At 46.7% G+C, this 23,747-nt stretch overlaps 1 protein-coding gene across 3 annotated transcripts in view; it reads left to right on the forward strand.

Annotated features, from left to right (window-relative positions):
• The window catches only part of DIAPH1 (diaphanous related formin 1), a 91,765-nt gene extending 68,876 nt beyond the window's left edge, over positions 1-22,889 (forward strand). For 2 of the 3 annotated variants that reach the window (XM_045794424.2, XM_045794421.2), the window contains 10 exons: positions 5,197-5,295; positions 9,577-9,671; positions 9,967-10,068; positions 10,290-10,529; positions 10,664-10,793; positions 11,511-11,635; positions 12,278-12,442; positions 12,566-12,701; positions 14,802-14,888; positions 20,970-22,889. In XM_045794424.2, coding sequence (XP_045650380.1) covers positions 5,197-5,295; positions 9,577-9,671; positions 9,967-10,068; positions 10,290-10,529; positions 10,664-10,793; positions 11,511-11,635; positions 12,278-12,442; positions 12,566-12,701; positions 14,802-14,888; positions 20,970-21,127 — 1,337 coding nt within the window. In that variant the 3' untranslated portion in view covers positions 21,128-22,889. Of the gene's footprint in view, positions 1-5,196; positions 5,296-9,576; positions 9,672-9,966; positions 10,069-10,289; positions 10,530-10,663; positions 10,794-11,510; positions 11,636-12,277; positions 12,443-12,565; positions 12,702-14,801; positions 14,889-19,279; positions 19,336-20,969 lie in introns of all 3 variants that reach the window. The other variant, XM_045794423.2, reaches the window with a different exon arrangement.
• Positions 22,890-23,747: the final 858 nt, after the last annotated feature.

The raw sequence follows: 23,747 nt of genomic DNA on the forward strand, positions 1-23,747 counted from the left end.
TAAAAAAAAATAAAAATAATCTCTACATCCAGCGTGGGGCTCAGACTGTACAGCCCCGAGATCAAGAGTCGCACGCTCTACCCACTAAGCCTGCCAGGCCCCCCTACCTTAGACATTGTAGTTTTACTTCCTAATTAAATTAATTCCTAGTACATATTCCCAATGATGTAATGATGGTGAGCGTCTTTTCCTGTGCTTACTTAAACCTGTATAACGTTTTTGGTGAAGTATCTGTCCAAATCTTTTACCCATTAAAGAAAAATTGGGTTGTTTTCTTAGGATTGAATACTGAGAATTTTTTTTATATGTTGTGGATACTAGTCCTTTATCAAGATCTGTGTTTTCTAAGTATTTTTTTCCCAGACTTACCATTCTGTTCCTTAGTGGTACCTTTGAAAGAACAGAAGTTGTTAATTTTGATGAGGTCTGCTTTATCAGTTTTTTCTTTTGTGTTTTGTCTGTTGCTTTGTACAAATTCCCACAAACTTAAAACAGCATAAATTTATTATCCTGTGGTGTCCACGGGTCTGGAGTCCATGTTAGCTGCTCTTCTGCGGAGGGTCACACCAAACTGGAATCGAGGTTCTGGCTGGACTTCCTTGCTTTCTGGAGCCCAGTATCCTCTTCCAGGCTTATGTGCTACTGGCTGCGTCCAGTTCCTTATAATCGTAGGCCATACATAAGTGTATTCTTGCCGGTCATCAGCTAAAGGTTGTTGTGAGCTTCTAGAGGCTGCTCAGGGCCTTCTCCACTGCCTGATAGTTTGCTTCTTCAAGGACGGCAAGGGAGAAGGGTTATACGGGGTGTGTGCACTAAGAGGGGGGCCAGCTTAGGATTCTGCCCACCACATAAGGTTAGTTTTTAAGAATCTTTACCTACCCCAAAGTTGGGAAGATTTTTCTGATTTCCTCTAGAAGTTAATAGTTTTAGGTTTTCCATCTCTGGTCTATTTATGCATTTATATATATGTATGTATGTATTGAGATGTAATTCACATAAGATGAACCCTTAAAGTGAGCAAGAAATTTTAATTTGTATTACAAAAAAAAAATTCCTGGCTTAGAATCAATATCCATCACTCTGCTCTTACATCATGTGGTCACCTCAAAATGCAAGATGGGCTAGCAAATGTGGTCCCTACCTGCACCATCATTTCCCATGACAGAAACTCCACATCATGGAAAGGGAGCAGATACTGTGGTTAGCAGTTCTCTGGGCCACAGCCCAGACTGACCCATTTTCCCAACACCATTTGTTACAGGGACTGTCTTTTTTCCATTGGATATTCTTTCTTGCTTTGTCAAAGATGAGTTGACCATACAGTTTTAGGTCCATTTCTGGGCTTTCTATTCTGTTCCATTGATCTGCGTGTCTCTTTTTGTCTCATGTGTCTCTTTTTGTCTCAATGATTACAGCTTTGCAAGTATAGCTTGAAATCCGGAATCGTGATGCCTCTAGTTTTGTTTTTCTTTTTCAGGATTGCTTTGCCTATTTTGGGTCTCTTGTGGTTCCATACAAATTTTAGGATTGTTTTTCTAGCTCTGTGAAAAATGCTGGTGGTATTTTGATAGGGATTGCATTAAATGTGTAAGATTGCTTTGGGTAGTATAGACATTTTAACAATGTTTGTTTTTCTGATCCATGATCATGGAATGTTTTACCATTTCTTTGTGTCCTCTTCAATTCCTTTCATAAGTGTTCTTCAGTTTTCAGAGCGTAGATCTTTTACTTTAGTTAGGTTTATTGCTAGGTATCCTAACTGTGTTTGGAGCAATTGTAAAAGGATTGATTCTTTGATTTCTTTTTCTGCTGCTTCATTATTGGCGTATAGAAATGCAACAGATTTCTGCATCTTGATTTTGTATCCTGTGACTGAGTTCATGAATTAGTTCTAGCAATTTTTTGGTGGAGTTTATTTTACTGATTTTTTTTTTTTAAGCAGCTTTTTGAGTCCTTGGATTTTCTCTGTTGTTTTCATTTTTATTGATTTCTGCTCTTAAATTCTTTATTTCCTTCCTTCTACTTGCTTTGGGTTTGTTTTGCTCTTTTTCTAGTTCCTTGAGATAGAAAATTAGACTACTGACTTATCTTTCTAATTTTCTAATGTAAACTTGGTGCTGTCAGTTTCACCGTCAGCACTGCTGTGGCTGTGTCCCATATGTTTTGATGTATTGTACTTTCATTTTCATTCAGTTCTGTGTATCTTAAAATTTTCTGAGACTTCCTCTTTGACTCACAAATTACTTAGAAATGGTTCTTTGGTTTCCAAATGTTTCGCTATTTCCCTTTTTTCTTTCGGTTATTGATTTGTTGTTTGATTCCATTATGGTTAGAGAACGTGCTCTGATTTCAATCCTTTAAATCTACTGGGTGTTTGTTTTTTTTTTTAAGATTTTATTTATTTATTAGAGCGCGCACACAAGCCAGGGAGAGGGAGAAGCAGGCTTCCTGCCAAGCAGGGAAGCCTGACACAGGGCTCGATCCCAGGACCCTGGGATCGTGATCTGAGCCGGAGGCAGATGCTTAACCGACTGAGCCACCCAGGTGCCCTGATGATACTGATGTTTTACCAGTTCAAGTAAGCATAGAAACTTTATTTTCATTTAGGTCCCTTTACCCTCCCCAGTTTTAAATACAATTGTATTTCCTCTACATGGGGCTACTCCATTTTGGTAGAGTCAAGAAGTCCATATTGTGGTGTCTGCCCTGATTGGAGGGCGTTCTCTAATGTAGGGCAAGGATTTGGGTGGAAGCCTGTGGTGTGGGTGGTGAAAGGACTCACCTGAGGCACAACGAAGACTAGAGAAGCTCATCGAATGTACTGCTAGGGAGTGGCTGGCAGGACCGCAGAGGAGAGGCTGTCTGCTATGAGGCAGTGGGTGCGCGCTGTTTTTTAAAGAGGGAAGGTGAGGAGGTATGGTGACACACGGAATTTTCCCTTTTTTGGTAACTGTGTCTGGTTGTTAGTAGCCCGTGGGTCGGTGGATATTTTGAGGTGGGTCGCCTGATGGGCCTGTCTATTCAGTCAGGGGGTCGTAGGCTCTTTCTCCACTCCATCGCTCCAGCTCGTGGTCTAAAAGCAGCCTCTCCACAGATGATTGTCTTTTCTCTGTAGCCCTCCTGAGTTACGAGCTCTGCTAGCTCTTCATTAGTCTTGTGGTTGTTGTGAATTGCTATATAGAGTTAGATCCTCCACAAAAAGGGACCTTTTCATCCTTTTCTTTCTTGTATCTGTACTTTATTTTTTATCTTATTGCCAAGCAAAAAAGTTGAGTCTGGTTTTCTGTTTTTCAACATCAGTAATAAATACTTATTTTTCTATTTTGCCTGAATAAAATGAGAGCTTTACTTTTAACTTTCTCCTTCCCTTTTTCTACGTTTTTGTAATACAGTCTCGATGTTTTAATTCTCCATTTTTATCTGACCACTCATAATTTCCATTTTGTTATATGATATGTCTTTAGTACCTCTCTGGCTTTTCTGACCTCCCCCTCACTCCGTGCAGCCATAATGACCTTTTTGCTTTTCTTTGAGCTCACAGGGCATGCTCCTTTCTCGGGCCTTTGTATTGGTCATTGCCTCTCTTCCCGAAATGCATCCCCCTCTCCCTGAAGATACTTGGCTTGTGCTTCTACCTTCTAAAAGGTCTTTTCTCAAAAGTCACATTCTAAGACTTTCCCTCACCCCCCTAAAGGCATAAGCCATTGCCCATTAGGCCCCCCTGTTTCTTCCCTACTTGATTTTCTTTTCACAGAACTATGACTAATATAGTATTTTATGTATTAACTGATCGTCATTTCTCTTGATTAGAATATGAGTTCCATGAAGTCAGGAATCTTTCTCTGTTTTGTTCACTTTTTTTTTTTTTTTAAGATTTTATTTATTTGGGAGAGAGAGAAGAGCGAGGGAGGAGCACAGGGGGAGGGAGAGGGACAAGCGGACTCTGTCTCGAGCTTGGAGCCTGACACGGGGCTCCATGTGGGGCTTGATCCCAGGGTCGTGAGATCATGACCTGAGCCAAAACCAAGAGTTGGACACTGAAGTGACTGAGCCACCCAGACGCCCCTCTCTTTCGTTCACTGTTGTATTCACAGTGCCCAGAATAACCTGGCACATAAAGACACTCCATAATAGGTACTCAGCAAGTGTTTATATAAGTAACTAATCTTCATGTATTTTGTATTTTCCTTCTTTGAGTTGGGACTGACAGGCCAAAGGATGAGTGTTTTTAATAGTTCTTGGAACTTTTTGCCATGCAACTTTCTTTTTTGTTTGCTTTATTTCTTATTTATTTGTACGAGGTAATACTTTGTGTGGTTTAAAATTCAAACGGTATGGGTGCCTGGGTGGCTTAGTCCCGTGTCAGGCTCAAGGGGGAGTCTGCTTCAAGATTCTCTCCATGTGGGGGCGCCTGGGTGGCACAGCGGTTGGGCGTCTGCCTTCGGCTCAGGGCGTGATCCCGGCGATCTGGGATCGAGCCCCACATCGGGCTCTTCTGCTGTGAGCCTGCTTCTTCCTCTCCCACTCCCCCTGCTTGTGTTCCCTCTCTCGCTGGCTGTCTCTATCTCTGTCGAATAAATAAATAAAAAATCTTTAAAAAAAAAAAAGATTCTCTCCATGTGCCCCTCACCCCACTTGCGCACATACACACATGCACACTCTTGCTTTCTCTCTAAAATAAATAAGTCTTTTAAAAAAGAAAAATTTTATAGAGAACTCCTATTCAAGATGGACCTTGAAAGAAAATAGGATTTTTAATGGGCACAAAAGGATAACATGGTAGAAGGCTCTAGTAACAGGCTGGCAAACTACATTCCTCAGGCTGAGCACCCATTCATTTATGTATTGTCTTTGCTCTCATGCTATAGTGGCAGAATTGAGCCGTTGAGACAGATCATATAGCCTGCAAAACCTGAAATATTTACTGTCTGGTCCTTCAGAGAAGGATCTTCAAGCAAAGGTAGGATGTAGGTGGGAAAGCATTATTGATAACAGTTACAGAAATGAGAATGAGGTGTTGAGTATAGTTGAGGGTGGGAGTCAGTAATGGAAGCGTGGCTAGTTAAAGAGAAGGAATACAATAGGGAAACCGTTGTTAATAGCAAGCGAGGAGGCATTCCAGGCTGGTTAAGTAGTTCAGTAAGGCCCAAATGTGGCTTGTCCATAATCATGCTTTTCTCGTCTTTCCCTTACTAGCCAAGAAGGATCAGGAAGGTGGAGAAGAAAAGAAATCTGTGCAAAAGAAAAAAGTAAAAGAGTTAAAGGTGTTGGATTCAAAGACGGCCCAGAATCTCTGTGAGTAACTCCGTGATCCCAACTCTTTGAAATGTGAAGGGGTTCTTTTAAAAACTTAATTTTGATAGAACCAGGGTCTCTTGATTTGTTGAGTTCCTGATGTATGCCAGGCATTGGATAGTGAACTTCCAGTATCTTGTTTAATTCCTCAGTAGCACTGCAAGATTATTTCCTTGCCATAAAACTAGATACTAAAAGCGGTTGAGAGTTTAGGAATTTGCCTAGTCCCATAGGTAGTGAGAGACAGGTATGGGATTTGAACCTCAGATTTTTTTTTTTTTTTTTAATTTCAAAGCCCTTACTGTTTCCATTGTATCCACAGAATAGTCTAGCCAATGTGCATTTCCTTCTTTTTTTTTAAATACTTTTAAATGCAGGCACTGGCTTGACTTCACTTAAATCTAAAATAATTTTGTGGCTTAGAATAAATAATATAAATCCTGCACTTCTCAAACTAGGATCAGAAACTCCTCTGCAAAGTTGTTACAGGTGGTCTTGTTTGATAATCAGGCGGAATGTTCATTTTTTGTTTGTTAGGCTGTTGATCTCCTTTATGCTGAGTAACAGAGATTTAAATATTTGCTCAACAAATATTTGAGGTTCTGCCATGTTACAGTCTCTGTTAGGCCCATATGAGACATGTGTTCCAGAGATGAAAGGGTATATATTCCATAAAACCCATTCACAATCTTGCAATGTGGCTGTTGTCCGCATTTTTCCAAATGAGAAGATTAAAGTTTAGATGTTGTGACTCGGCTGAGGTCACACAAGGAAACAATTAGACATACCCATAAGTAAAGTCAGGGATAGAATGAGAACAGTAAGCCCTTACATTATTCTTTGCTGTATAGTCCTAGAGCATTGACAACAAATACTACTGAATGTTGTCTGTGGGTAAGTCTTTTTATGGAGACCAAAGTTATGTGAGATGGTTTCTCATCTCAAGATTATCTCTGGGAACAGAAAACATGAGTAACTCCTATTTTAGAAAGTGATACAACACTGTGGGTACTACATGTTTTTTTCCAGTTGAGTGATAGCAATACAGAAAACAGAGCTCACAAAGAGAATGAGATTTGTGTAGGGGAGGATGGCCTAGGAGATATAATTTAGTGATTCAGAAATTACTAAGTGCCTCTTATGTGCTAGGGACACTAAGCTGAATAAGGCACAGTCCCTGTCCTCATGAAGCACGCGTCTGGTGCAGACAGAAAAGTAAATAATGGGAACCACACAGACGAAGCGCTGTGATGGAGGTGAGCTAGGATGCGGATGAGCGCTCTGGGAAAGGGGGCATCTGAGTCAAGTGCGGGCAGTACTGGAGGGAACATGTCATTCGGAAGGAGGTGCTGCTTACATGGAGTTGAAAGAACGATGAGCCAGGAGTGACATGGAGGCTGAGGGCTGGCTTGTTTCAGGCAGAGGAATGAGCACGTATGAAGGCGCAGACGCACGAAGTGACACCGTGTGGTTGGAAAACTGCAAGTAGTTGAGGACAGCTGAGTAGAGGCCATATGTGGGGGAGGAGTGGCAGAAGCTTTCAAGAAATAGAACCTAAATTACCAAGAATTCTGACAGGCTTAGGCTAAGAAGTATCTGTGTTATCCTGAAGGCCTTGGAATTTATTAAAAGGATTTTAATCAGGAAAATGAGTGATAGACCCTAATTCGGGGGAATGCTACTTGGGCAGTGACTGAGGCTGGATTGCTAGGGTCTGGGAAGACTCCAGGCAGAGAGATGAATTATGTTATCACTTTAAACTAGGTTAGAGGTGATCAGGGCCTGAAACTAAAGTAGTGAGAATGAGTAGGAAGGCAGAAGATACTAAGGAGATAGAAATAACGGAACCTAGTGACTGGCTGAAGGAATGAAGGAAATGGTTTTTGGTTTTTTTTGGTTTACATCACTTTGTGGCGAGTGGTACCATTTACTGAAATAGGAAAATCCAGCCAGGGACAAGTAGAAGGGGGAGAGGGGCAGGGAACTCAAAGGCTGGAAAGGAACAACAAGAAAAATGGTATGGGGGGCGCCTGGGTGGCACAGCGGTTAAGCGTCTGCCTTCGGCTCAGGGTGTGATCCCGGCGTTATGGGATCGAGCCCCACATCAGGCTCCTCCGCTAGGAGCCTGCTTCTTCCTCTCCCACTCCCCCTGCTTGTGTTCCCTCTCTCGCTGGCTGTCTCTATCTCTGTCATATAAATAAATAAAATCTTTAAAAAAAAAAATGGTATGACATAGTCCTAAGAAATAAGGGTAGTCACCAGTGTCAGATGAAGAAGGGAGTCTGGTAAAATCAGGACAGGACAAGCAGGTATCCTTTGGATCTGGCGTGAAGAAGGTCGGTAGCCTAAGCAAGAAGAATTTCAGCAGAGCATAGAGGTTAATCCTGTAGTGTTTAAATCCTGCTTCCAGCCCTTACTGGCAGTGTGGCCTTGGGTTTGAGTAGCTTAACTTTAAGTATTAGTTTCCTTTTCTGTCAAATGGGGCTAATAATACAGACGTACAAGGATATTACGGCTAGGGTTAAATGAGATCAGGTATGTAGATTATGTTTAAATACACTGTGTGATGCTCCATAAATTGTGGTCTTTTCATTGACTCTGGGGATAGAAGAATAGATGAGAGCTGTGGAAGTGGAAGAGAATAGACTATTGTATTTTTAGAACATTGTAAAGTGAGGGGGAAAAGTCGGTAATTAGAGAGGAATATCAGGTCAGGGTTTTTGGTTTTCTGTTTTTAAGATAGTAGAAACTTGGAGGGCTTCGGGGGGGTGGGGGAATGGAATAGGCCGGTGATGGGTAGTAAGGAGGGCACGTATTGCCTGGTGCACTGGGTGTTATACGCAAGTAATGAATCATGGAACTTTACATCAAAAACTAGGGATGTACTGTATGGTGACTAACATAATAAAAAATTATTATTAAAAAAAAGATAGTAGAAACTTGGTTATGTGTATATGCAGAAGGAAAAGGTCTTCAAGGCCACCTGTTCTACTGAAATACAAGAAAAGGATGAGCACATGGGTATAGTTGCTGATAAGCTTACACAAGTGTTGGCACAAGTTTTCTTCTAGGCAATTCCAAATAGTCCTTACCCGAGCCTTTTCTGGCTTGGCTCCTGCTGAAAGCCCCCAGCGAATAAGAGAATGCTTATTAGCAAGTAATTTGACCAGTGGCTTTAGTTTGTTTTTGTTTTTTTTTTTCAGTGAAGAGGAACAAGATTTTTTAAAGAAAAATCGGAAGTGGTGGGACAGTTGGGAGAATGGGGATACTTTGGAGGAAATTTCCAAGAGGGCCTCACGTAGAGTAGGGACGCACAAAGGACTGCTAGGCAGCACTGAGCCCGTCACTGTTGATGAACTGTGATCTGCAGAGTCTTCGCTAGCAGTGTTCACCAGCCCAGGTGCAAGGAGAGATGACATGGTTGGATTGACCGGGAATTGGGAGGAGAAGAAAACAAGAATAGGAACAGTAGTAATAGAGATGGCAGTAATAGTAGAGATCGGACAAAGCTATAGACTGTAGGGTCTAGGTGAAGGAGAGAAGGCAAAGTGAAACTCGTACATTTGGTAAGCGCTCGCTCTGATGAGGTCGAAGGGTCATTGCAGAGGCTGGTAAGAGAACTGAGGACAGGAAGTATTTGTTGGGGAACGGGATATGGCAATTTAAGAATCAGGGCATTTGAGGGGCGACTGGGTGGCGCAGTCGTTAAGCGTCTGCCTTCGGCTCAGGGCGTGATCTCGGCGTTCTGGGATCGAGTCCCACATCGGGCTCCTCCGCTATGAGCCTGCTTCTTCCTCTCCCACTCCCCCTGCTTGTGTTCCCTCTCTCGCTGGCTGTCTCTCTCTCTGTCAAATAAATAAATAAAATCTTAAAAAAAAAAAAAAAAGAATCAGAGCATTTGAAGGCAGTAGCAGCTTTGAGGATGGAGTCATGGGAGTGGGAAACTAAAAATAGAGTGAGGTGAGTATCTTGGATGTATATATAGAAAAAAGATCAAAATCTTCCTGTGTGCACAAAGGCCAGGAGCCACAGTGTTTGTAGAATGTGGTGCTTGGAACAGTGTAGCTGGTGCATGAGAGAAAGAGCTGGGAGGTGGGAACCTTAGACGTTGGACTCAGGAACTTGGATTTTAACTACCCAGGCAGTGGAGAGCTGGTGGAGGTTTCTGATAGTGACTTTAAAAGAAAACTTAGGCAAATAGACCAGCAGAGGTTTGTAGAATAGGCTGGAAGGGAGAGGAGAGTGAGAAGAATGTGTCTTTGATATCTCATTTTCTGGCAGCCATCTTTCTGGGTTCCTTCCGCATGGCCTATCAAGAGATTAAGAATGTCATCCTGGAGGTGAACGAGAGTGTTCTGACTGAGTCTATGATCCAGGTAAGGAGCAGGATCACTCTGTGGGAGCTGGCTCTTGGCGTCAAGGTACACTAGCCTCATCTGTTTAGAGGGCGAGGTCCTCTAGCCCTGGCGCTTACAGAATGCTGGCTTTGGGTCAGTGTCCGTCCACCTCGCCAGTGGTTAGATTATTTCTGGTATATTTTTTCAAAAGTCCTGCCATCTCACTAGCTGTCCCAACCCTCAGCCCCTATGTCCTTCTTCGTGGTCCTTAGAGTGGGGGACTGACAGGAGGCTCAAGCCCTCAGCTCCTGAGACCAGACCTTCTCGCTTTCAGAACCTCATTAAGCAGATGCCAGAGCCGGAGCAGTTGAAAATGCTCTCCGAGCTGAAGGATGAGTACGACGACCTGGCTGAGTCAGAGCAGTTCGGTGTGGTGGTGAGTGAGGCCTGTGGCGAGCAGCTCTTCTCTGACTCCCTTGCTCCCCTTCTCCGCTAGAGCAGCTGGGGCACTCGCTCCTCGCCTTTTGCCTATTTTGAACCTCTCTTCCTCTCTGATCGGTGCTGTGGAACTCACGGCCTCCCATACGAGGCTCAGCCTGTTTTTTCTGCCTCACGCTCCCTGTTGGCTGTGCTGGAACTGCTTGTCTTCCCCACCAGATGGGCACTGTGCCCCGCCTGCGGCCTCGCCTCAACGCCATCCTCTTCAAGCTACAGTTCGGTGAGCAGGTGGAGAATATTAAGCCAGAGATCGTTTCTGTGACTGCCGCGTGTGAGGAATTACGAAAGAGTGAGAGCTTCTCTAGCCTCCTGGAGATTACCTTGCTTGTTGGAAACTATATGAATGCTGGCTCCAGGAATGCTGGTGCTTTTGGCTTCAACATCAGCTTCCTCTGTAAGGTGAGCCAAGTGGTTAGAGCAGAATGACAGAAGGGGAAGGCTGCTGGCCTCTGTGGGCGCCCTGTGGTGAACTGTTGTTGGCTCAGGGGATCTTGGGCGTGTCAGGACTAACATGTTTCTCGTCTTCTCCCAAGCTTCGAGACACCAAGTCCACAGATCAGAAGATGACGTTGTTGCACTTCTTGGCTGAGTTGTGTGAGAATGACTATCCTGATGTCCTGAAGTTTCCAGATGAGCTTGCCCATGTGGAGAAAGCCAGCCGAGGTGGGTCAGGTTGAGGGGAAACTAAAAGGCTGTTCCAGGCCCCCAAAATCTCTGCATCGGGTTGGAAATAAGACACAGTCTAGGTCTTAGATAGTTTTCAGTTCTGCCTATTTTAAGCGGGAATGGGAGAGGGTGTAGGCCACAGGGGAAAGGATTATCAGGCAGAAAGGAGGCCTTCGTGTACAGAAGTGAGAAGCATTCTATCCCTTCCTAAGGAAACACCAAATACTAAAAAAAAAAGAAAAAGAAAGAAAGGCAGGTGTTTTTTAGTCTAGGTCAGCAGTTCTTTTTATTCAGAAAGCACGGACCAGATTGACAAAAATCAGGCCTCACCATCCTGGAACAAGGCACAGAAAAAGCAGCATTCAGTAGAAACGGGAACAGATTTCTGCCCTTCCTCTGTATTTCTGTGTATAGCTCCTTCCTGCCAAACTCTGTTCTCTAAAATAAATGAGACCAAGATCCCAGGGAATTTCACAGGTTCTTGTTAAATTAGATGAAGCCTCTCTTCTTCTTGTGGAGGTTGGAGGTTCGGACATCAGGTAACTTACAGTTTAAGTGGAAAGATGAAAAGTGCAATTTGTGGAACAACTTGGAGGAGAGGACGTGAGAGCTACAGCTCAGCGTGTGCACTGACGCTGTGCCCCCAACGAGCGGAAGCTGAGGGTTTGGGCACTGGGAATAAACTCTTGCTTTCTTTTTTTGTGTCTCCTTTAGTTTCTGCTGAAAATTTGCAAAAGAACCTAGATCAGATGAAGAAACAAATTGCTGATGTGGAACGTGATGTTCAGAATTTCCCAGCTGCCACAGATGAGAGAGACAAGTTTGTTGAAAAAATGACTATATCCTTTCTTACGAGCATCCTAGGGATGCTCCCTAGGATGGGAAGGAAAACTTTCCAGGGAGAGGACAGCAGGAGAGATCTGGTGATAAATAATTTTTCCTTCTTTAAAAAGACTCTTAAATTCTTTTCATTAAATACATAGTTCTTGAAAGCATTCTCATTGTTGTAGTAAGCATACCACTAAAATTCTGCTGTGATCCCTTGCCCTCTGCCCCATCTCCCCTCCACTCGAGTGCCACACGCACCACACACACACACGCATACAGACCCAGACACACACGTATTCTCTTCTCTCTCCTCTTCCCAGAGGTAACCACCGCCCCTGGACTCCTCATTTTTACCTCATGAGTTTATTTTAAACAAAAACTGTCTTGTGTTTCTTCTTGCACATACTGGTTCTTAGCCCCGGCTCCACAGCAGGACATGCAGAGCCACCCCTCTAACTGCCCCCTCCTGTTCTGTAGGTGAGCCGGTTTATGGTTTACCATTGCCCTGTTTTGGCTATTTCGATTGCTTCTCGCCTTTCTCTTACAGCGTTGTATTGACCGTGCTCGTGGTGCCAGCAGGCACCTCTGCATGTCCTCGGGGCTAGGGCGGTGGGTCCGCTTCCTGGCCTTGGCCCTTGACGCGCTGGCCGCACAGCTTCGTGAAGGACGCACATGAGCAGTATGACAAGCTGCGGATGATGCACTGCAACATGGAGACCCTCTATAAGGAGCTGGGCGAGTACTTCCTCTTCGACCCCAAGAAGGTGTCGGTGGAAGAGTTCTTCATGGATCTGCACAACTTTAAGAATATGTTTCTGGTGAGCCAGGGATACCTGCTGGCTGAATCTTTCGTGGACGTTTCTCACTTTCCACATCGGTTGGCGTGGGGTGGGCCGACGTGCAAGTGCACGCATGCCCACGTGCTTTGTTTTCCTCCGCAGCAAGCAGTCAAGGAAAACCAGAAGCGGCGGGAGACCGAGGAGAAGATGCGGCGAGCAAAACTAGCCAAGGAGAAGGCAGAGAAGGAGCGGCTGGAGAAGCAGCAGAAGAGAGAGCAACTCATAGACATGAATGCAGGTAAGAAGCGGAGGAGGAGGAGGACTGATGGGTTGAAACAGGAACATCTGCAGGGCTCCTCTGCCTACAGTCTCAAGGCCAGAGAGAACAGCTCATGTCTGAGCTCAGCTCCTGGCAGAAGATCGTTGGCAGCCTTTTACCTCCAAGAGCCTGACGCTGGACTCGAACCTCAGCTGCCCTGCGTGCGCATTCCTGCGCTCCGTGCTCGGCCCCCTCTCTCTTCTTTGCTAGTTCCTGCATTATGTCTCCTCTCCAGTGGGTTTAGTGTTGCTGTAACACATACTTTTCCACCTGGCCAAATGGTCTTCTGGCCCGTTTCTGTACCATCTACATCTTTCATTCTTTTCCCCAAAATGCTTTCCTGGCCTTGCTCCTGTCTTTCACTGGTGGCTTGTCCTCCCTGTCTTATCTTCACTAAGTACTGTGTGCTCAGTACCTCCGCACAGTTCTACACACTGTGTACGTGCATCACTGCACATACCTACGAGGTTATAAAAGGATTGAACTTCTGGAGAAGGGGGCATGAGAGCTGGCCACTCTTTTTTTTCTTTAGCAGAATCTGTTTCACTACAAGAAGCATGTCTTTGTTGAAACATATGGGCTCAATTACTGGCCTTCTGCTTCCTGTCTCTGCTGCCTTCCTGCTGCTGCTACCCTGCCCCCTCTGTCTGCTGCTTCTGTGGGGAGCAGGGATATAGCATGCATCGTGCATGGCACTGAGCTGTGCCACCCTTCTGGAACCTGAGGGAGTACGAGCCATCTAAATAAAGGCTGGGGCGATGGGGTAACTGGGTGATGGGCATTAAGGAGGGCACGTGATGTGACGAGCACTGGTATTATATGCAGCTGATGAATTACTGAACACTACATCTGAAACTGATGATGTACTATATGTGGGCTAATTGAATTTTTAAAAAAAAAGTAAAGGAGTTCTTAGGGCTTCCAAGTCCGGCAAGAATCAAAGTGCTTTGCTGAGCACAAGAGGCCAGAGCTGCTCTAGCACCTCTTGTTCCCAAGGACTTTTCTTTGGCAGCTCCTGTTGTGGTAAGGCTAGCGACCTGAAGGAGCTGAACAGCCTACATTTTTTTCTTTTCTTGATACTCTTCTGGGAAGCAGTCCACAGTTGTTTAGTTATATAGAAGCCACAGATTTTGTTCTACTGCTCATGCTGTTGAAGCCCACACCCAGTATCCTTTACCTTCCCCCCGTTTTCCCCTGGGGGCCAGGATTTGTCCGCAGGTACTGTCTAGGATGCCTCAGGGGAAGGTGGGGTCAGCGGACACGCAGGATGAGGGCTGCACCCCGTTATCTGGTAGTGCAGCAAGCCCTGGTTCAGGACCCCAAGGCGAGCCAGTGAGGTCGGAATGTAGGTCAGCTGCACTGGTAATGTTTAGCCAGCAGGTGGCGCTGGGAGCAGTGAGCCCAGCCCTGTAGCTAGCAGCCTGCAGGCTCTTTGGGATTTCAGTTTCAGATTTCACCACCCAGAGCTGTTGCCATGGAAACAGAGCCAGGCTGGAACAGGGACTCTCCATTAACTCTTTACATTCCAGCCAGGATGCTCCTGCTACGTGCTGAGCTGGCTTCTGGAAGGTGCAGCCACAAGGGGCAGTACTTAAGTAAAAGTCAATCTTGATTGGGGCTTGTCTCTTTTTTCCTCAACCCTGCTCTGAAACTGGAACCAGGCTCTCCCTGATGTGTTTATAGGAATTAGAGTGAAACACTTTTGGATAAAGAGCAAGTGATACAGTTGCATATTAATTTTCATAATACCAGTCTCTCTGCTTAAACTGGCATTGGAGTTGGGCAGTTCTGCACTTCTCTGTGCTAATCCCGGGTGGGTTGGGAAGGAAGGTACTGCAAGGAAATATCCCAAGGTTTGCATTGGTTAGTAGGCAGCAGAACCTTTTCTTGTAACCGCTTTCGAACAGATGCAAGTAGACATGGGCTGTGAGGCTTGAGGTTGAGCCCCATGTCTGCTCTGAGTCCTCAGCCCCCGTGGGTGTGGGATAAGCTGGGCAACAGTCATACAGTTGGTGTGGGACTCAACACTGTATGCTGCTCACGCTGAAGAGCTTACATCTCCATTTTTGTTCGTGACAGAGGGCGATGAGACCGGTGTGATGGACAGTCTTCTGGAAGCTCTGCAGACAGGCGCAGCATTCCGACGGAAGAGAGGACCCCGTCAGGGTAAGTGAGCAGATGGAGCCCAGCCTGGGCATGTGGAAGGGGTGAGGTTTCTCTGCTCCTCGTCCTGCTTGTCTTGGGCTAAAGAACAGATGAAGATGCTCTGAGGGTTTGGGAACTTCCTCACAATAGTCCCTGCGTCAAGAGTGGGTTGTCCAGTCCTCTACCTCCCATGTTAGAAAGGCCTTCAGGCACTGATAGCAGACCTGTTATATCTGATGATGATTGTGCTTCTCCCCATTTTTGAAGCAGAAACCTGGAACAGGTGACCCATGGTGCAGGATACAGAGATTTGGGTGGGTGTTTGCGGGTATGAACAAAAACTGAGCTAAATATAAAAGTGTACATTAGATGTAGAAAAAAGTCAAGGGCCCTTACTCTCAACTTCACAAGCAGAAAAGATACAGAGAGGAGATTAGGCATCATTATCCTCAGAGGAAGTAATATAGAGGAGCAATCCAGTGGAAGAACTGTGTCTGTCCCTCTCCTTGGGTGCAGTAGCCTGCACTGCTTTTGTCTTCCCCAGTGACTCCCCCTCAGGCTCCCCTCCCAACCCTCTGTACATTTCAGTGGATTAAGTTGAGTCAGAGCCTCTAAGAAGAATTATGGGGAGAGGAGGACAAATGATCCAGGCATTAGTGTGGGGAAGGATTGATGGATAAGCTTCCTTAGAAGAAAGCACACAGTGGCCAAGAGACTAGTCCAGGAGAAGGTACTACAGCCAACACTATCCCTCATGTGGGGTTGACCTGCACTGTTGTGTCTGGTGAGGGCCCTTTTGGACTAGGAGTGATGGCTTCTTTCCTGGTTTGAAGGGTGGGAATAACAGAAAAGGCAGTCGCGAAGGGTTTCCACTTTCAAGAGAGTAAAAGCTGTGTTCCCTGGCTGGGCTGTTCTGTAGGTCTGTGTGATAAGAGCTTTAAGGTTATTGGAAGGAGTTGTTGTGTAGCTTGCTTTGGCCTCTGAAGGGCTTACAGTAAGTGTCATAGCCTGGACAGGGGTCCTCCAGATCAAGGGTGTAGAGCATGCTAGCCCACATAAACCTAGTGTCCCAAAGGTTGCTCTCTGTTCCTGCCCGTACTCTGAATTCCCAAAGGAAAATTCCCTTCTGAGGGCTCTTCCGTATGACTTCAGAACCTTCCCTAAGTAGGAGAATCCCTAGTTACAAGTCGTCTCCATTTTCCGGCATCCTTTTGCCAGGCTTCATAGTGGGAGGAGAGGTGGTTATGATGGGCTTAGAATTTCCTGGCATAGTGCATGAAATCATACAGATTGGTGTTTGGGTGGAGAGAGCAGCTAGTAGTAGTTCTTTAGTTTGTAGAGGTTCTTATGAGAATGTTTTTTACGCACCCCCCCCCCCGCCATGTGGCCTTACTTTAGGCATTTCTAGCCAGATGAAAGTACATTGCACCTCACTGTTCACTCTCTCAGCTAAATGCCATCCTGCATCCAACTGTTGGTGGGGAATTCCCTTTTTAAGCCTCTTCCTATGAAACTACTAGAATCCCAGATGCTTCCTGTACACAGGCAGCCAGACACCAATGGCTTCCCTCTGCGGGGGAGGCCCCATTCTCTATGTCTTCCCAAGTAGGAAACCAGGATTCGCAGACAGAGGAAGCAGGGATTTTGTTGGAACATAACCTTTCAGCAGAGGATCTAAATTAGTCAAAGTGCTGTTCCCCAGTGCAAGAAGGCATAGGAGACTGATACTAGGACATACTGGAGCAGAGAAGCACATACCACTTAAATTAGTTCCATCCTGTAACCTAATCTTTCTGGGCTGTAGGTTCACAGAACAGGGCTGAATGTATCTGGGAGAATCTGTCCGGGGAGACCTTTCTGGTTACTCTGGTATGGTGCTTAGGGGGGTACACTCACATGCTGTGATGTGATGTGGCCTCACGCTAGACATGAAGACTCTATCACAGTCCGAAGAGAATCGGACTAGGTAGAGATCAAAAGAGCCAAACTCAAGTCTAACTCCGATGCTGTCCAGGGTGCCTTAGACAAGTTTTGGGGACTCAGTTTCTTCATGAGTTGGACTAAAATGGTTTCTTGGGTCTTTTCTAGCTTTAAAAATTTTTTATTGTCCAGCAACAATAGAATTAAGAGAAGACAAGAAAGAGGCTGGACTCAGAAGGCCCCATTCTCAAACTATAAAGGCTGTGGGTTTCCCTCAGTGGCTACTGGACTTAGCTGGTCCACTTCTTGCTTGACCGCCTCTATTCCTCATGGCCAATTGCCTTGAGCCAAAAAACTGAAGCACTAGCGAGCGGATCTGCCTCACAGCCCTCCTCATTCCTAGGGAGGCAGCTGTCCCTGCCTTAGAGACACTGGCCTTTTCCATAGGATTTAAAGGCACGTTTAAAAAATAAAAGTCTTCCGGTCTCTGGAGACCTGAGGGAGTGTAGACAGAGTACAGAGTATACAAAGCACCATTGAGGGGCTGGAAGAGGAGAGTTACTATCAGGGCTGGTTCATTAAAAGTGACTTGTAAGCTGCTGTGATCTGCAGGGTGTGGGAGAACAATGGTTTGAGTGTCAAAGAGAAGAATCCATGTGATTGTATCACAGCTACTATTTCAAGCTGATGATTGAGTCAGCGTGTAGTTTTAATGACTCAACTTTATCTCCATGTCTGAATTGTGGCCTCTTATACAGGCCATCTGCTCCCTGGGATAAAAGTCAAGGGAAGAAACTGGTCTTTCTCTTCCTTTCCTTCCCTCTAAGCTCCACCTCCACTAACAGAACCTTAGAGTCTGGAGAGCCTCTAAAGGCCTCTAGAGATCAGCATCTGCCCTCCACACAGAGGAGAGCAATTAAGACCCAGAGAAGCTCTGGCTGGGTCAGCTCTACAGAGCTGGCTGATGCTAGAGCGAGAACTCTAGGCCCTTTTTATGATTCCAAGTCCAGGGCTGTGGCCACTAAGCCTCCTTGATGGAAAGGAGAGGACAGTGACCCCCTCTGTGGGGGCCAGAAGTATTCTTTCCTACCTTCGAGTGAAGAGAGCACTGGACACGGTACGGGTGCTTTGGGGAGTGTCTGACGACTACCTGTCTGTAGAAGGGGAAGAGTGTTTCCTATACCACCACCTCTTCTCCGTCTGCTTTTGTGAAAATAGGACAGGAATTATAATTAGGTGACTTTTAGACAGTAATGAGTTCTTTAGGACAGTAATGACTGCCCCATCTGTCCTAGTTTCCTCTCCCCCAAGGAAGCTTATTAACAAGAACACTTCCTCTTCAGGTGCAGTTTCTAGCCTGTGTTCTGTGAATGTCTTTTTCCAAATCATTGACCTTTTTCTAATTCATCTGTATGGGTGTTATATATGGTTGGTGGGTTTTGCTGGTGTGTTTATCCTAGCCCACCCGAACGCCTAGGAATCTGGCTTCAGAGAGCTTTGACCAGTGTCTCAAGATAGTTCCCTTTTCCCCACAGGCTATGAGACCGTTGTGTTGTGAGGTAATGATTCTCCCTGATCTAATACAGTCAAATTATGTATCTGCTTCTATGGCTACTTTTCAGTAGTCTCGAGTACCCAAGCCAGGGAAAGGAGGGGAAAAGTCACTTTCTCTGGATTGTTCAAACTGTTGAGTATAATTGTGGCCCTGAAGACAAAGTGGAAACCAGGATTCTTCTGTTGGTTCTCATTTCTGGTTCTGACCTTAGCCACATCATGCCATCCCTAGTGTGCCTACGCTCTAGGCTTAAAAGGGAAGTTTTGGTCTTCTCCCCACCTCCCATCCATTCTTAGTTTTTATGAAATCGGTAGTGCATCAGAATCTTTTGGAATCTAGAAGATGTAGAAACAGTGCTTGATGAGGTACAACTGGTATCATCTTAGTTTAGAGAAAGAAACCACAGAGAAACAACACAAGACGTGCCACACTTGAACTCTGACTTTTCCCATGTTGCCCACGACAGGTGTCTCTGAAGCCCCAGTGTTTTTTTTCTTCTGGGGTCTGGAGTCAGAAATTCTTTCAACATAACCACCCCTTTAGTCACACACAAGCAGTTGGCAATATTTTCTCAACTGCTAGAGATTGAAAGCACAAGGGCACCAAAGTGACAAGCCACTGCCTTTCTGGCCATGAGAAGTAGGGTCCTAGAGAAGGGATTCATTCAGAAAAGAGCTGAAACTAAATGGGTCTGAGGAAGACTTTGCTGGAGAGACTAATAAGATAGAAGCATCTACCTGTAGACCTTCCTCGTCACACTCCGGGGGGCTCCTTTCCCCTGCTGTCAGTCACCGAGGCCAGAGCATGTGTTCATAATCCAAGGAGTGGTTTCTGTGAGCGGCCTGGAGTCTGGGTCACGTACCTTCCACCTGGAACCAGATGATGAGCCCTTGTGCTGGTCAGTCAGGGCCTTCACTCTTCCTTCTCCTCTTGTTAGACGGTCCCTTGTGCCCCTGGGAGGAGGAGTTGGAGGAGGAGGAGACCTATACATTGGTAACCTGTGGGCATGCCGTGTGCTCCCTGACCCGTGGGTGACCTCTGACGTGTGAACACAGTGGTGCTGCGTCCCATTTCTGGGGAGCCCGACAGCCCTGCTGAAAAGCTGGGCCTTCTGACCCTGTTTGGCTTCTACCCTGCCTAAAGCTTCTTGCTGGTCTACACAAGGCCCCGGTGTTCTGGGCGCTTTGTTCACCGCCTCCTCTGGCCCTGGCCTTCCTGTGCATGTCCCGGAGCTGCCCCCCTCCTTCGGTCTTCCTGTGGGAGTGCGGGGCTCTTTTCACCTGTCCCTGCTTCTTTAAGGCTTAGGCACTGCTTTCTCCATTCATCTTTCCTGTGACCCAGCTAGCGGGGTTTTTTGAGGTATAAATCAAATGCTTAAAATGCATCCTTTTAAAAGTATATATGCTTCAGTGGTTTTTAGTATAGTTACAAGTTTGTGCAAACATCACCACTCTCTAATTCCAGAGTATTGTGATTATCCCAGAAAGAAACCCCATCCCCATGAGCAGTCATTCATCTACGTTCTGTCCCCCTGGATGTGCCCAATCTAGACATTTCACAGAAACAGAATCCTAGCACATGTGGCCTTTGCGTCTGACTTCTTTCAGCCCAGGCAGGCGGCTCTTTGTGTACGTGTGGTCTCTGTGCTGTTTGTAGGGCATGGGAAGAGGCAGAGAGCATGAGCTGGGCATAGTCCCAAGAAACTGCCTTTGTGTTGAAGATACTGGGGCCATAAATCTACATTCCATAAATTAATAGGAGTCTTACGGATGGCTCCCAGAAGTTAGACCAGAAACTCATGGATTGATTGGTTCTTCTCTTCCTGTTTCAGATGACAGCTGGAGTGTCACAATCCCTTAGCCTACTGGGTTGATTTCTTTGTAGGGGGCCCGTCCTTGACCCCAGCTCTCCCTTCCCTGACATACCTTTCCTGACCCACCCACCCCCACAGCCACATACATACCTTATAGGGCCCTTGGCATGCATATCACACTGCTACCCTTCAAGAGGTGGGAAAGAGCTGGGCATGTGGGCACGGGGAGAGGGCAGGAGGGCTGGTGGAACATTTGGGAGTGTGACATGCATGTGATGTCACTGCATGGCTGCTGCTCTGCTCCTCGTTGCAGGAGTCGCCCCAGGCAGCCTGCGGAAGGCCTTCCTCTGCTTGGGACAGCCCTCCCCAGGGCTGACTCAAAATGGTTTGGGTATAGGAGATTCCTGGAAACTGCCAAGAAAACAAAAATAATACTCTTTACTAAGCTTGGTTCTATTTAATTTCAACAACCCGGTGATGAGAAAACCTATTCTGAGTACTTCATTTCTCCTTCAGTTTTACACAACAAACTTGAACCACATTGTGTCTGTCTTGCTATATTCAAACCTGTGCCGTTTCCACACAGGAAGATAGGCACACGGCTTGCACCCTGACCTTACATTCTCTGCACCTAGAAAGTCTGTTCCACATGTTCTTGGATCTCTGCCTCTCCTTCTTTAAAATAAGGGTCTCTCTGAACCAGACCGTGCAGCCCCCTTTGCATGGCTTCAGGCTGAATGTCTGCTACAGAGTTGGAAAGGAATTAGAAATTGGGCCTTCTGTGGACAAGATCTCTCATGTCTTCTCTTTGCAGCCAACAGGAAGGCCGGGTGTGCAGTCACATCTCTGCTAGCCTCGGAGCTGACCAAGGATGACGCCATGACTGCTCTTCCTTCTAAGATAGCCAAGAACAGTGAGGGAGTCCCCACAATCCTGGAGGAAACCAAGGAATTGGTTGGCCGTGCAAACTGAGTCCTATGGCCACAGCAGCTCCCCGGGGCGCCCCAGACTGTCTTGCCCTGTAGCCTGTGCGTAAAGGGTCATGGAAATATTCCTCTGGGGTGGCTGCTCCCATTACCCTGACCCTTTCTCTCTGGCCTGCCGCTCTCTGTGCATCACACAAGCTTCAGCTGCCTGGAGGCCAGCAGGAAAGGGCAGTGGGGGGGGGGGGCAGGGGGAGGCCTGAGCCCAACCCAGCCAGCCCTGGCTGTTGTTATTACCAAAGCAGGCTCCGTGTTTGCTGCCTTAACCCCAAGTGTCTCCTCTCTGTCACCGAGGCCTTGTCTCAGACCAGGCCCCACCTGCTTCCCAGCCCCCGCCTTTCCAGTGGGCTTTCACCTGGGTCAATCTTGCTGGGTTTTTGCTTTTCTTTTGTGGTTTCTCCAGCCCTGAGAACAGCATGGGGCTTGTGAACCTTTGGGCTCTATCCCTCCTTTCATTGCTGTCACCTCTGCTCTTCCCTCTCCTGGTTATTGTTATTTATTACTAGTGGTGTGACAGTGGGAGCCATGCCCAGAGAAGTGGGGAGCAAACCCCACCCTTACTGCACCTTCCTGGGAAAGGCCTCCCAGAACAAAAAGGACCTGGACCACTTGATCTGTTCCACCGTGGCCAAGAGCCTAATAGGGAGGCAGGGTACAGAGACATTGTGGGACCTGTCTCCAGCCTGCTGCCATGTTTGAGGACCCTGCCCCAGGCTGCCAAGCCACGGTCACTCCTCACACCTTCCCCAGAGCTTTGGTGCATCTCATCTGGAGTATGGGCTGTACTGTGACTGTCCGAACGCCTCACCCTCTGTCTCCAAGGAAATGGGAGGTGGAGCCTCCTGGCTGAGAAATTGTTTTGCAAATGGATCTATTTTTATATGAGATTTTTTTTTTTTTTTTAAAGAAAATAACTATCCTTCCCCCTTTCCCCTCCATACTGTAAGAGGCTCTAATGGCAGGTCACAGCGACCCTGGACCTCCACATCAGCCCTAAAGCCTTCTGGGCCCTTGAGGCCAGTGCAGATTCTCTCTCCCATTATCCAGTTGGGGGCAGGAGGAAGCTTTTCTCTGATAGAGCTGCACCAGGCCTAAGAATAGTGGGAGCTCTGAGACCACAGAGTTTTTATAAATTTAATATATTTATCAAGCCAAATGTGCAAATGCTAACTGGACTCTGAGCAAGGAAGCACAGGAGTGTCGCCCCACAGCATCCCCCGCTTCTGAACAGTGGGCAGGCCAAAACTGTTCAGTAGCCCCAGCTCCAGGAAGCTCTGATTCTCTGGCTCAAGGTGACACTTTGCCCTCCTTGTGCTTTTAGCTTCCCACCCCAGGTAGGGAGAGAGAATGACACGGTTAGGGCTTGACCCAGAATGAGAGTTGTTGGAGCAAAGGGGGAACTTAGGCAACCTAAGGGTTCCTTCCTGCAGGGAGGCCTTCGGGCCAGGATCCGGGGTGCTGGTTGCTACAGCTGCCTGTGTGTGAAGGGGCAACAGCAGCTCCTTTGAGCTCTTCCCTGGAAGATGGGGGTAGGGAGGTGGCTGCCTCCCTGGGTCCCCTCCTCCTCCCTGCTGACATCTGGGGCTTTGACCCTTTCTTTTTTAATCTACTTTTGCTAGGATGCATTTAATAAAAAAAAAATTTAAAAAGACAGTGCAAACCTGTTTCCCTTGCCTTTTGGGCTTCTGGGATGTCATCACCTCCAGTTTATTGGGTTTGTTTCCAACTGTTAATAAAGCATTGAAACAGTACTGCCTTACCGCCTCCTTTGTGAGTTTAAGCTGTTTTCCAAAGCCGTGTTTGACCTGACAAATCAATGTCAAAAAGTTGAAGGTACTCTCCCAGCTCCTTATAGAGGGTCTCCATGTCACAGTGCATCACCCTTGCTTCTGCCCTTGCATTTGCCAGACATCAAGAAATGGGGCCCCAGTCCCACCCCACCCCCACCTCCCCTCCACATTGCTGCTTGGTGGCTTGGCCCTTTTCTTGAACTCAATTCTAGCTCCCCACCTTCCTCATGCCCCCAGTACCTGTGCCTCTTTTACTGAGGGAACCATTCTCCCATCTCCCCTCTTCTATCCCCATGCTCCCCCCACCCCCGCCCCAGGCCTTTTTGGTGGCCACAGACCACACTTCAGGCTAGAGGAACTTACAGTGGGGTGGAAACCTGAGGCTGCCAGCAGAGGTCAAAAGCCAGAGGTCATACTCCAAGCAACCTTCTGCTCAGAGCTATACTTGTGCACATTGTGACCTGCACAAAGGAATCTTACAAGCTGTGAGCAGACCCAGAATAGAGAGCAGAGGCCCGAAGAGGACCACAAAACCATTGGGACAGGTTCTAGAAGTGCAAATAAAAACCTTTTAAATAGCCCTGGAGCCTGGGCAACTGGCTCCCCATCATGGCGGGGGTGGGGCGGAGGGTGTGGGGGTGGGTTGCCTGCCTCCTCCTCCCCCACCGGAGGCCACGCTTTTCTGGCTCAGAGCTTTACAGGCGCGCATACCAATTAGGGGACCAACCACAGCTGCTCACACGCTCTGCTCTGCCAGTCTACTGCCGTGCCTGGAATAGAACCCAGGCAGCCAGCACCCCGCCCTCTGCAGCCTGGCTC

Source organism: Ursus americanus, chromosome 5 (genome assembly GCF_024610735.1).
Source record: "Ursus americanus isolate L20-20 chromosome 5, mUrsAme1.1.p, whole genome shotgun sequence".
Taxonomy (NCBI): domain Eukaryota; kingdom Metazoa; phylum Chordata; class Mammalia; order Carnivora; family Ursidae; genus Ursus; species Ursus americanus.